This window comes from Pseudophryne corroboree, chromosome 7 (assembly GCF_028390025.1).
Source record: "Pseudophryne corroboree isolate aPseCor3 chromosome 7, aPseCor3.hap2, whole genome shotgun sequence".
NCBI classification, from domain to species: domain Eukaryota; kingdom Metazoa; phylum Chordata; class Amphibia; order Anura; family Myobatrachidae; genus Pseudophryne; species Pseudophryne corroboree.
In genome coordinates, this window is record NC_086450.1 from 292,085,695 (window position 1) to 292,100,340 (window position 14,646).

Consider the following 14,646-nt stretch of genomic DNA (forward strand, 5'->3'; position numbering starts at 1 on the left):
AACAATAACACTATTGTTCCTTCTAGTTCCCATTTTGGGTAATGTTCCTAAAACCGCAGACCCAAAGGGTATGCAGCCAGTTTGCCAACATTCAGAATGTCAACAACGTAATGACAACATGGTCTGGATGTCATTATTCAGGAAGTCGACACTGCACATGTCAACATTCACAGTTCTGACAATGACATAATGCTGACATTGCGAATGTCGGCAGCCAGAATATCACCAGTCCATTTTAGGGTTAGGCATCAATTACAGTTAGGCTTAAGGCCCGTACACACCGGTCGATATATCGGCCATTCTCTTGAACGGCCGATATATCGCGGGACCGTCGGCCAGTGTGTACGGCCGATACGTCTGCGAACTCCGTCGTTCACAGACGTATCGCGTCGGCCGCGCAGCACAGCCGACGGCCAATATATCTACCGATATATTGGCGCGTCGCTGTGTGTGTACGGGGCGGTCGGCCGACCGCCCGTACACATGCTGCGGTGGCCGGCGGTGATTGACGCCCAGTTCATGACGTCAGTCCCCGACGGATCAAGCAGTGTGTATGCTGAACACACTGCTGCGGCGGCGGCCGTCGGTGATTGACGCCCAGTTCATGACGTCAGTCCCCGACGGATCGAGCAGTGTGTATGCTGAACACACTGCTCGATCCATCCATAGATATATCTGCAGATCAGTTGATCTGCAGATATATCTATTAGTTTGTACCCACCTTTAGACTAAGAGTTAATGAAAAATCCGTTTATTGATACAGTGTCGATTGTCGACGTTCAAAATTTCAACATTTTGGCAGTGTAGATAGTGTAAAAGTTGATATTCTGTCCATGTCAACATTCTGAATGTCGACAAAATATACCACAGCCCCTCATAAGAATTATTTGGTAGGAAAATGACTGCTTATATTGAATTTAGCACACTTGTGCTCATTTATGTTTGGATGGCTGGATGATCAGAATTATGAAATGAAGCTAAAACAGAAAATAAAAAATATGTTAAAAGTTAACACCCGTTCAAAACTAACATTTGTACTTTTTAAAGCTAAATACAAATTGGACAAGCCTACTGAAAACAAGTTTACTAAAAAAACATAAGCAATTCTACAACACTTTTGTTGATATGTTGTTGTTTTATATATATATATATATATATATATACATATTATTCAAATAGTGGAACTTTTTTTTTTATGCAAAAGATTTCATTGCAAGATACACCTAATGTATCTGAGTGTCTTATGAAAACATGCATCTTTTTAATCGAAAACATTTTTTTTAATTAGGTCAATCGAATTTATGTTGTTTTTGATCAACCAACCAAAGTGTCTATGATCAAACTATGGAATTATGCTAAAACCCCACTAAGAGGAGTAAAAGAGTTTGGCGTAAGTACTAAGAATAACTGCTTTTGCAATCATCATTATGCTTCAGGTCACTGAAATGACTTGCTGTTTTATTAGTTTTACTGCAACAAATAAGTTGCTAATACAATCTCTAATGTATTCTGAAAGAATTACTGGCATATTTAATTTCAGAAACAAATTAAAAATGCCACAATTTGCATACTCTACATGTTGGAAACAGTGGAAAAATGTACAGTTTAATGACATTACAAGAGTTTTAGAGTTATTTTCAGAATTGTGAAAGCCACTTTTGAACTTTATGCAATTCTTTATAGAACTGGCAAAAGGATTGCTGGCTAAAAGAGTTATAGCTCTGATTCTAGCTTTAGGAGATTTATTACAAGTTCAGATGTTTTGATCACACAGTATCAATCATAAATATTGATTCCCATCGCACTGGATGATACTAGATTCATCCTTCACCTAAATTAGTATTAGTTATACTGTATATTTTGATACTCTTCAGTTTTGTGATTATGGGGGATATTCAACTGTAATTTACCGTGGCAAATTGAGGCAGGAGGAAAAAAACCAGATACCCAGCCCTATCAGCCCTGTTTTCTCGCGAAAACACATAGGGCTGGGAGCTTAATCTGGATCCTATTTGTTTTCGCTCGAAGATGAAGCATTTTTCGGGAGGAAAAAAGGGGATTAATTGAATGACACAAAGATAAACATCAAGCAAAAATCTCGATAAACCCGAATAATTATCGGGGCCAATTGAACATGCCTCTATGTGTTACACCTGATATTTATTTCATTACTTTATTCAGTCTTTTCTTATGTTTTTCCTAGAGTTAATAACATGGTAGTGTAGCTTACAACAACTAATCAGAGATCATCTTTTAGCATTGTAAGGGTATTCAGCTAGTGCTATAGTAGTGAATGCTGATGATTCTAACCATTTCCCATTGATCACCAACACTGCACCTTATAACCTCCAACATACCAGATTTTTACTTGCATTTATCACTGACCTGGTTTGGAAGTGTTGTGGACTCGGGGTTTCTTCCGGTGACCGGGAAGAGGAACCGCTACTGGGTCGCAGTAGAGATGGCCGGATGTAGGTCTTCCTCATACAGGATTAGGACGGTAGGCAGGAGGCACGGGTGAATGCTTGAAGGTCTCCTGAAAGACAAGACTTGTAAAGGTGCTGATGAATTGGTGGAGAGTACCAAAAGCTTACTGTGAGCGATGTTGGGGTGCTGGAGGCACCGAAATGCTAGAGTTACTGAGGTGTTTGAAGGCGCTGAGGCGCTTAGAGACGTTGAGATGCTTGGAGGCACAGTGGTGCTGGAGGCACGAAGGTGCTGGAGGCACGAAGGTGCTGGAGGCACAGAGGTGCTGGAGGCACAGAGGTGCCGAGTGCTGAGGCACGGAGGTGCTGAGGCACGGAGGTGCTGAGTGCTGAGGCACGGAGGTGCTGAGCCACGGAGGTGTTGAGTGCTGAGGCACGGAGGTGCTGAGGCATGGAAATGCTGAGGCACGGAGATGCTGAGGCACGGAGGTGCTGAGTGCTGAGGCACGGAGGTGCTGAGGCACGGAGGTGCTGAGTGCTGGGGCACGGAGGTGCTGGGGCACGGAGGTGCTGAGGCATGGAGATGCTGAGGCACGGAGATGCTGGGAAGCACGGAGATGCGAGGCACCGAGGTGCTGGGAAGCACGGAGATGCTGAGGCACGGAGGTGCTGGGAAGCACGGAGATGCTGAGGCACGGAGGTGCTGGGAAGCACGGAGATGCTGAGGCACGGAGGTGCTGGGAAGCACGGAGATGCTGAGGCACGGAGGTGCTGGGAAGCACGGAGATGCTGAGGCACGGAGGTGCTGGGAAGCACAGAGAAACGGGAGCTCTGGAGATCACCACCACAGTCGCAGCAACGATGATACTCAGGCGCCGGAGCATTGCCCGGCGTCTGAATTTGAACTTCCCGCCAGGGCCTGATTGGTGGAGGTATCGATGACGTCACCCGCACCTCCCGTGGACGTCGAGCGCACACGCTGGCCGGATGGAGCGCTGGACGCCGGGAACCGCCAGCGAGGACGGCCGCACGGAGACCCAGCACGCCCGGAGGGGTAAGTATGGAGACCGCGGCGGCGCTGTGACAGTACCCCCTCCTCTAGGAGTGGCCCCTGGACACTTTCCTGGTTTCGTAGGGTGTCTAGAATGGAAAATCCAGATTAGTCGAGGAGCCGAGACCTCAGAAGCCTTTATCCAACTTCTCTCCTCAGAACCATATCCTTTCCATTCCACCAGATATTGAAGATTCTTGTGAAGGTAACGAGAGTCTAGAATAGTTTTGATCTCGAAGTCTGTTCCTGTTTCAGTCTGCACAGAGGTGGGGCTAGAGGTCTTTGAATGAAAATTATTAAGTACGAGAGGACGAAGAAGAGAAACATGGAAGGCATTTGGTATACGTAGGTGAGAAGGTAAACCCAGCTTACAGACCACAGGATTTAGGACTTGTAGCACAGGGTAAGGACCGATGAATCTTGGAGCAAACTTCATGGTGGGCACCTTCAACCGGAGATTACGTGTGGACAGCCATACCCTGTCACCAACCTTGTATTGAGGAGCGGCTCGCCGTTTCTTATCTGCGAAGAACTTGTACCGGACTGAAACCTTCTTAAGATTAGCATGAATCTTACTCCAAATTTGTCCGAAGTGCTGTAGAGTGGACGTTACAGCTGGAACCTCTTCTATCGGAAGGCTTGGTAATTCCGGAACACGTGGATGGAACCCGTAGTTGACGAAGAATGGAGATTCACCAGTGTAAGAATGAAACGAATGGTTATGGGCAAACTCCGCCCAAGGTAACAACTCCACCCAGTTGTGAAGGGGAGAGATAAAGACGAAGGAAAGTCTCTAGATCTTGATTGACTCGTTCCGTTTGTCCATTCGTTTGGGGATGATAAGCGGAGGAAAACTTAAGTTTAATCTGTAAAGTTGAGCAGAGGGCTTTCCAAAACCTTGCGGTGAACTGTACCCCACGATCAGAGACTATTTCCTGTGGCAACCCATGCAACCGAAAATGTTCTTGGATGAATAGTAGAGCTAGTTTCAGAGTTGTCGGTAGACCAGTCAATGGAACGAAGTGTGCCATCTTCGAAAAACGGTCGACGATCACCCAGACGGTGTTGCAACCCTTGGAACAGGGCAAGTCAGTGATGAAGTCCATGGAAATGTGAGTCCAGGGTCTCACAGGAATAGGCAAAGGACGAAGCAACCCAGCAGGAGGCAGGCGAGGAGATTTATGTTGTGTACACTGTGGACAAGAATTAACGTAATCCTGTACATCCTTCCTCATGGTGTTCCACCAGTAAGACCTTTGCAGAAACTTGTACATCTTCTGGGCACCGGGATGACCGGAAAACTTGGAGTTATGGGCCCACTGTAATATTCTTGGCCGGAATCTAGCAGGTACGGACATTCTTCCAGGAGGAGGAGCTGGAGTAGTTAAAGCAGCGGAGACCGAAACTGGATTTAGAATTAAACTCCGCTCAAAAGATTCATCCTCGTCTGTGGAAACTTGTGAACGGGACAGCGCATCTGCTTTAGTATTGAGAGTCCCGGCCCGGTACTTGATAACAAAAGAAAATCGAGTAAAGAAAAGTGACCATCTCGCTTGGCGAGGATTCAAGCATTGTGCGGATTTGATGTACAACAAATTTTTGTGATCCGTGTAAATGGTAAACACATGTTTAGCCCCTTCTAAGAGGTATCTCCACTCTTCCAAGGCGGATTTAATTGCCAAAAGTTCCTGGTCTCCAATAGTGTAATTTCGTTCGGCCGGAGAGAATTTACGAGAATGGAAGCCACACGGATGTAATTTCTTATCAGAGGAGTACTGAGAGAGAACGGCCCCAACCCCGACTGAAAATGCGTCAACCTCTTGGAAGAAAGGTTCATCGAAATTTGGTTGTTGGAGAACAGGAGCAGACATGAAAGCTAACTTCAAATGGGAAAAGGCCTCAATGGCATCAGGAGGCCACAAACTCGGATTAGAGCCCTTTCTCGTCAAGGCAGTAATGGGCGCAACAATGGTGGAGAAACCTCTAACGAATTTCCTGTAGTAATTCGCAAAGCCCAGGAATCTTTGTATTGCTTTTAAAGAGAGAGGCTGAGTCCAGTCACGAATGGCAGAGAGCTTTTCCGGATCCATGCGAAGTCCGTCCCCGAGATGATATAACCGAGGAACGGAATTGATGTTACTTCAAAGGTACATTTGGAAAGCTTAGCATAGAGATGATTCTCTCGTAAACGGTGGAGCACTTCTTTGACTTGAGTCCTGTGTTCAACAAGATTTTTGGAAAAAATCAGTATGTCGTCCAAATATACCACAACACTCTGATATAACATGTCTCTGAAGATTTCGTTGACGAATCCCTGGAAAACAGCAGGAGCATTACTAAGACCGAACGGCATCACCAGGTATTCGTAATGCCCATCCCGGGTATTGAAGGCAGACTTCCATTCATCCCCTTCTCGGATGCGTATAAGATTATAAGCTCCCCTCAAGTCGAGTTTGGAGAAAACGCGGGCGCCACGAACGCTATCAAATAACTCTGTGATTAGTGGCAAGGGGTATTTATTCTTGATAGTGATATCGTTTAAGCCGCGGTAGTCGATACATGGTCTCAACCCCCCGTCCTTCTTCTTCACGAAAAAGAAGCCCGCTCCAGCAGGGGAGGTAGAGGGGCGAATAAATCCCTTGAGCAGATTGGACTTAATATATTCCGACATAGCTTGAGTCTCGGGAAGAGACAGGGGATATGTGCGACCACGAGGTGGCGTCTTCCCTGGGACAAGGTCAATAGGGCAGTCCCAAGGCCTATGAGGTAGTAACAGATCAGCTGCTTGTTCCGAAAACACATCCTTGTACCCTTGATACGCCTCCGGAATATGCTCTTCATCCGTCTTAGAAGAGACACGGAGCGGACAAACGGGAGTGAGACAGTTAGCGTGACAAAAGGAACACCAAGACAGAATTTGAGAAGACTTCCAGTCAATGTGGGGATTATGAATTTTCAGCCAAGGCATTCCAAGGACCAGATCGTGATGCATTTCTGGAATCACCAAGAGTTCCAGACTTTCTTGATGTAGAGCCCCGACCTGCAGCTTAACTGGCTCTGTGCGCCACATTATGAGATCCTTGGAAATTCTAGTACCGTTGATAGCCGTCAACGAAATAGGCTGCTCGATAGGCCGTAACTTTAAATCCATGCTTTGGACACAGGAGGAAGAAACGAAGTTCCCCGCAGCTCCGGAATCCAACAGGGCTTCACAAGACTTGGAGGCTGAATCGGTGACTAAAGTTACAGGAAGCAAACAGTCCAGAATTGGAGAAGATTTTGTCGTAACCCCCAGCTTGACTCCTCCGGAACAAGCTAGGCCTGCCCGTTTCCCGGACGGGATTTACAAAACTTGAGGAAATGATCTACGGCTCCACAGTAAAGGCAAAGTTTACCCTCACGACGACGCTGTCGTTCTTCCGGAGACAGTCGGGATCGGTTAATTTGCATGGGCTCGTCCGAGCTAGGCATAGCCACCGGTCTAGGAGTAGGATTCCGGAACCTGGAACGATCTGAACGGCTACGTTCTCTTCCACGCTCCTGAATCCGAAGATCCACCTTGACGCAAAGAGAAATCAACTCTTCTAATGGATCCGGCAGATCCCTTGTGACCAACTCATCTTTCAGCCGGTCGGAGAGACCGTTCCAGAAGGCAGCTCTCAGAGCGTCATTATTCCAGCGCAATTCAGAGGCAATGGTCTGGAAATGAACCATGTACTGACCCACGGAACGGGAGCCCTGACGAACACGGAGCAAGTCGGAAGAAGCAGTGGTCATCCTGCCGGGCTAGTCGAAGATTCTTCGAAAGGACGTGATGAAGTTGGTGTAGTTGGAAACCACGGGATCAGATCGTTCCCACAACGGAGACACCCAATCCAACGCTGACCCTTCAAGCAGGGAAATAATATACGCTACCTTAGAGCGATCCGTAGGGAAGTTATGAGAGAGCAGCTCGAAGTGCACCTCGCACTGATTTAAAAAACCACGGCAATTCTTTGGGTTCCCATTATAGCGGGAAGGAGTAGGAAGCTGAAGACGTGACCTGGTACCGGCCGGAGGTTGGACATTACTGAAAACAGCAACTGGAGCAGTTACGGGAGCTGGAGCCGGAATTGCGGAGGCTAAGGATGCTTGGATTTGATCCAATCGGCCGGACAATTCCTGGAGATATTGCATCACCTGACCCTGTGTCGCCTCTTGAGACTGAACTCGGGAAGCCAAACTTTGTATGGCGCTTGACTCTGTGTTCCGATTCCCCGGGTCCATGTGGCCTGAGTATACTCTCACTGACCTGGTTTGGAAGTGTTGTGGACTCGGGGTTTCTTCCAGTGACCGGGAAGAGGAACCGCTACTGGGTCGCAGTAGAGATGGCCGGATGTAGGTCTTCCTCATACAGGATTAGGACGGTAGGCAGGAGGCACGGGTGAATGCTTGAAGGTCTCCTGAAAGACCAGACTTGTAAAGGTGCTGATGAATTGGTGGAGAGTACCAAAAGCTTACTGTGAGCGATGTTGGGGTGCTGGAGGCACTGAGGTGCTGGAGGCACCGAAATGCTAGAGTTACTGAGGTGTTTGAAGGCGCTGAGGCACTTAGAGACGTTGAGATGCTTGGAGGCACGAAGGTGCTGGAGGCACAGAGGTGCCGAGTGCTGAGGCACGGAGGTCCTGAGGCACGGAGGTGCTGAGGCACGGAGGTGTTGAGTGCTGAGGCACGGAGATGCTGAGGCACGGAGGTGCTAAGTGCTGAGGCACGGAGGTGCTAAGGCACGGAGACACTGGAGGCACGGAGGTGCTGAGTGCTGGGGCACGGAGGTGCTGAGGCACGGAGATGCTGAGGCACGGAGATGCTGGGAAGCACGGAGATGCTGAGGCACCGAGGTGCTGGGAAGCACGGAGATGCTGAGACACGGAGGTGCTGGGAAGCACGGAGATGCTGAGGCACGGAGGTGCTGGGAAGCACGGAGATGCTGAGGCACGGAGGTGCTGGGAAGCACAGAGAAACGGGAGCTCTGGAGATCACCACCACAGTCGCAGCAACGATGATACTCAGGCGCCGGAGCATTGCCCGGCATCTGAATTTGAACTTCCCGCCAGGGCCTGATTGGTGGAGGTACCGATGACGTCACCCGCACCTCCCGTGGACGTCGAGCGCACACGCTGGCCGGACGGAGCGATGGACGCCGGGAACCGCCAGCGAGGACGGCCGCACGGAGACCCAGCGCGCCCGGAGGGGTAAGTATGGAGACCGCGGCGGCGCTGTGACAGCATTCCATAGAGAAGCACAGGAAAATCTGTAATGTTAGGATACGTTTAAAGGCGTAGCTCAGTGGGTCTCAAACTGTATGCCGTGGCACCCTGTGGTGCCGCAAGGCTCTTGCAGGGGTGCCTCGGATTGGTGGTCCAGGACCAATTCAAAATAATTTATGGACAATGTAATAAGCAAAACCAGTGCTGGCAGCTGCCAATCATAAAATATGTGGCCAATCAGAAGCAATTCTTGTCCCTCACCACACAATTGATCCTAAGGCTGACATATAAACACAATTTACTGAATTTGATATATTTTTTTAAAATTTTTCTAAAAGAACTTTTGGCCTAGGGGTGCTGTGAAAAAAATTCAGATACTCTGGGGCGCCGTGACTCAAAAAAGTTTGGGAACTACTGACGTAGCTACAATAGGTGCAGGAGGTGCGGTTACTACGGGGCCTGGACCGCTTCAGGGGTCTGGCCTTCTTCCTGGACCTAGTTGCTGAGCGCCATTGCTTGCTTTTATTTCTAAGCAGTGCACTGCAGCCACATCTGCTCTACCAGCCACTTCTCCTGAGTCTTAACTGATGCTTGGAGGAGGCGTGGCTGAGCCTGCAGGGACATCCCCAGACCGCAGCCACAGCTCCTTCCAGCATCAATGAGGAGAGATGAGACAGAGGTGGCCAGGAGAGCACATGTGGCTGCAGTGCAGCAGCACACTGCTCAGAAGTAAAAAGCAGGCAACGGGACTCTTATGGTGAGTGTCCGGCTGTCGCAAGTAGACCACTTGGGGTGGGGTTTTTGAGAAGTCCACAAGGGGTCTCCTTGGGTAGTCCATTGGGGGGGGGGGGATTTGGTGTCAGTGAGGGAAGAGGGGAGAGGGCTCCTTGAAAATTGTGCTGTGGGGCCCCCATTGGTATAGGTATGCCTCTGGATACGTTAATTAGCTATAATATGCTCAGCCGCACATTGCAACCACACATTGCTTTTAATTAAATATTCCATTATATTTTTAGTTGAGCTAATATACTAGAGGCTCACAGTTTATTCATTGCTATTGATTACATCACTTCATTGCAGTTTGCACAATGTTGTCTAATAATGGGGCACATACATTACCAATCAATTGGAGCAATTCTGCATTTCGCAGATGATTGTGTAAACAAATTGTCAATTTTTGGGGTACACCAATCACAAGATTCCAACCAAAAAGTGATCAAAACTTATTAATCAAGTTGTCCAACATTTTGGATTTCACCGACCAATCAGGACTGTAGATTGCTAGTTTGTGGTGATAATCTGCTGATTTGCAGAGCATTACTAGTATTTTACTATTAAAATTGCCACGGTCATGATTTTTATATCTGATCTTTATTTATTTATTTATTTATTTATTAATTAACAGTTTCTTATATAGGGCAGCAAATTCCATTGCGCTTTACAACTGGACACAATTAGAAGACAAAACTGGGTAAAAACAAACAGTCATAGAGGGAAGAGGGCCCTGCTCGCAAATTTACAATCTATGGGAAATAGGCATTGATACACAAGGATAGGTGCTATCTATTGCATAGTTGTCCACCAGATTGTTAAGGTTCTTGGTGGGCTGCATGATATCACATCACAGCAGTGATGAACCAGGTTCAGGGGAAAGGAGAGTGAAGAAAGAAAATATGTGGGGGATGTGTGGACTGTACTGTGAGGATATAATTGGATAGGAGAGCTATGAAGGTAATGTGAGCGGTTCTGGAATTTGATAAGCTTGTCTGAATAGGTGAGTTTTCAGGGAACGCTTGAAGGTTTGAAGACTAAAGGAGAGTCTTATTGTACGTGGTAGGGCATTCCACAGAGTGGGTGCAGCCCAAAGAAAGTCCTGTAATCGTGCATGGGAGCAAGTAATGAGTGTGGATGAGAGACGTAGATCTTGTGAAGAGCGAAGGAGCCGGGTTGGGAGATATTTTGAGATAAGTGAAGAGATGTATGTTGGTGTAGTATGGTTAATAGCCTTGTGTGTAAGTAACAATATTTTATATTGAATACAGTAGAATACAGGTAGCCAATGGAGGGACTGACAAAGTGGGTCTGCAGACGATGAACGTCTAATGAGGAATATTAGCCTCGCAGCTGCATTCAGAATGGATTGTAATGGTGAGAGTCTCTTCTTAGTAAGACCAGTAAGAAGACTATTGCAATAAGCAATGCGGGAGATAATGAGAGCATGGATTAGGGTTTTAGCAGTGTCTTGTGTAAGATATAATCTTATTTTGGATAAGTTTCTTAGATGCATGTATCATGATTTTGAGACAGATTGAATGTGAGGAGCAAAGGACAATTCTGAGTCAAGTACGACACCTAGGCAGCGGGCTTGTCATGTAGGGTTGATTGTAGAGTTCTCAACAGTGATAGAAATATCAGGTTGGTAACTGCTATTGGCCGGTGGAAATATAATTAACTTTGTTTTGGAAATATTAAGTTTAAGATGGCGAGATGACATCCAAGATGAAATGGCAGAGAAGCATTCAGTGACCCGGCCCAATACAGATAGAGACAAATCAGGGGAGGATAGGTAGATTTGAGTATCATCTGTGTACAGATGATGCTGAAATCCAAAAGAGCTGATTAGTTTCCCAAGAGATGAGGTATAGATTGAGAAAAGTAGAGGACCTAAGACTGAGCCCTGCAGAACTTCAACTGAAAGAGGTAGCGAAGAGGAGGTGGATTCAGAGAAACGGACACTGAAAGAGCAATTAGATAGGTAGGATAGGAACCAAGAGAGGGCTGTGTCCTGAAAACCTAGGGATTGCAGTGTTTGTATGATAAGAGAGTGGTCAACAATGTCAAAAGCAGCAGAGAGATCTAGAAGAATAAGTAGTGATTAATGGCCTTTAGACTTCGCAGTGACCAGATCATTCACTACTTTAGTCAGTGCTGTCTCTGTGGAGTGTTGGGAGCGAAAGCCTGATTGATGTGGGTCCAATAAGTTATATGAGTTAAGAAAGTGTGTAAGGGGAGTGTAGTCAAGTTTCTCAAGTAGCTTGGAGAGACATGGGAGCTGAGAGATGGGACGGTAGTTTTCGAGAGAGTTGGTGTCAGAATTTTGTTTTTTCAGAATGGGAGTAATCACTGCATGCTTGAACAGTGAAGGAAAGATACCAGTAGAGAGAGAGATTACAGATGTTAGTTAAGGTTGGGATGAGCACAGGAGACAGAGCTTTACTTATTTGTGAGGGTATAGGATCAAGAGGAGAGGTAGTAGATTAGCAGGATGAGAAGAGTGTTGATACTTCATCTTCATTTGTGGGATCAAATGAAGAGAAAGTGCCAGAGGGTTCAGGTAAGGAATTGAGTAGGTCACTGGTTGAAGAAGAGCATACCATTTCAGCTTGGATCTTCTCAATCTTGTCCTTGAAATAGGAAGCAAAATCTTGCGCCTTGATAGTGGCTGGCGGGTTGGGTGAAGGAGGGTTGAGAAGTGATTTAAATGTATTAAAAAAGTCATTTGGGGTTAGAGGCTTTAGCAGAGATGAGAGTTTGGAAATATGTTTGTTTGGCAGTGTCCAGAGCATAACAATAAGAGTGGTAGACAGTCTTATATGTGAGGAAGTCACTTGGAATACGAGATTTACGCCACTGGCGTTCAACTTTACGTGACAGTTTTTGTAGGTGTCTTGTTACTTTAGAGTGCCATGGTTGACATCTAGGCCTACGTGTAGTGTGATGGGTAGCTAGAGCCACTTCGTCAAGGGCTATCTCTAGAGTCTGGTTCAGGTGTGATACAGCCATCCCAGGAGAAGTGAATGCAGAAATAGGTAAAAGCAGTTGTTGCAGTGAGGTGGAAAGTTCTTGAAGGTTAATTACATTAATATTTCTGCGGGTTTGAGGAGGATTGGAGGATGTCAGTGGCACTGAGTTTGAAGTATTAGAGGAGAGCATGCAGGTGATAAGGTTGTGATCTGAGAGAGGGAAAGGAGTGTTAGTGAGTTCAGAAACGGAGCATTGTCTGGTGAATACTAGATCAAGGCAGTGGCCCTCCTGATGAGTAGAGGAGTCAGTCCATTGTGAGAGGCCGAGAGAGGAGGTTAGAGAGAGTAGATTGGAGGCATGAGCAGCAGATTTTGGACTATCAATAGCAATATTGAAATCTCCCATGATAATGGTGGAAATATCAGAGGATAAGAAGTGATTTTTGGATGAAAATGATCTGCGAATTACTAAAATATCACATGGGGACGAATAATCTGTAAATCGTTTTTTGGGGGGATTGCTGATGATGTGTTTCCTTTTTTGCAATAAACATAAAAAATGTTTTTTGCTCCTTTTCTCTATCAATGAGGTCATCGCTCACTAACTTTAGTCTAGATGTTGTGTTTCATCCAGGATCATGGTATATTTCTCTCTACAAGTCTAATTGATTATGTAGCACTGTTTATTTCAGCATTTAATTGGAGCGAAGTATAGCTAATATTTTTCATTGACTACCTGTTGCCTAGTTATCGTAACATGAACAGCAATCCCAAGGCTATTATAAATTACTATTGTTTTCATGTTTTCTCTTACGTCCTAGAGGATGCTGGGGACTCCGTAAGGACCATGGGGATAGACGGGCTCCGCAGGAGACATGGGCACTTTAAGAAAGACTTTAGGTATGGGTGTGCACTGGCTCCTCCCTCTATGCCCCTCCTCCAGACCTCAGTTTGATACTGTGCCCAGAGGAGACTGGGTGCATTACAGGGAGCTATCCTGAGTTTCCTGTCAGAAAGTATTTTGTTAGGTTTTTTATTTTCAGGGAGCCTGCTGGCAACAGACTCCCTGCATCGAGGGACTGAGGGGAGAGAAGCAGACCTACTTCTGTGAGTTTCAAGGCTCTGCTTCTTAGGCTACTGGACACCATTAGCTCCAGAGGGAGTCGGAACACAGGTCTCACCCTGGAGTTCGTCCCGGAGCCGCGCCGCCGTCCTCCTCACAGAGCCGGAAGATAGAAGCCGGGTGAGTATGAGAAGAAAAGAAGACTTCAAAGGCGGCAGAAGACTTCATGATCTTCACTGAGGTAACGCACAGCGGTGAAGCTGTGCGCCATTGCTCCCATACACCTCACACACGGCAGTCACTGTAAGGGTGCAGGGCGCAGGGGGGGGTGCCCTGGGCAGCATATAAACCTCTTTCTGGCAAAAATAAGTTTATATACAGTTGGGCACTGTATATATAATGAGCCCCCGCCAGTTTTCAGTATATTTGAGCGGGACAGAAGCCCGCCGCCGAGGGGGCGGGGCTTCTCCCTCAGCACTCACCAGCGCCATTTTCTCCACAGCACAGCACTGAGAGGAAGCTCCCCAGACTCTCCCCTGCTTAACCAACGGTGAAAGAGGGTTTTGAAGAAGAGGGGGGGCACATAATTTGGCGCATTTATATATGTACAAACAGCGCTACTGGGTAAACATATATTTATATAGTGTTTTTTCCTGGGTCATATAGCGCTGGGTGTGTGCTGGCATACTCTCTCTCTGTCTCTCCAAAGGGCCTTGTGGGGGAACTGTCTTCAGATAAGAGGATTCCCTGAGTGTGTGGTGTGTCGGTACGCGTGTGTCGACATGTCTGAGGTAGAAGGCTTTCAGGGGGAGGAGGAGGAGAGAATGAGTGTGGTGTCTCCGTCGACAACGCCGACACCTGACTGGATGGATATGTGGAAGGTTTTAAGTGCTAATGTAAATTTATTGCACAAAAGATTAGACAAAGCTGAAGCTAGGGAACAGCCAGGGAATCAACCCATGTCTGTCCCTATGTCGCAGGGACCTTCGGGGTCTCAAAAGCGCCCACTATCCCATATTGTAGACACAGATATCGTCACGGACTCTGACTCCAGTGTCGACTATGATGATGCAAAATTACAGCCAAAAGTGGCTAAATGTATTCGATATATGATCAT

The 14,646-nt window shown here is 46.8% G+C and overlaps 1 protein-coding gene across 2 annotated transcripts in view; it reads left to right on the forward strand.

Moving 5' to 3' along the window:
• Positions 1-14,646, forward strand: part of KATNIP (katanin interacting protein) — a 465,431-nt gene that overhangs the window by 413,475 nt on the left and 37,310 nt on the right. For both annotated transcript variants that reach the window (XM_063934227.1, XM_063934226.1), the window contains one exon: positions 1,289-1,390. In XM_063934227.1, the coding sequence (XP_063790297.1) occupies positions 1,289-1,390 (102 nt within the window). The remainder of the gene's footprint in view (positions 1-1,288; positions 1,391-14,646) is intronic.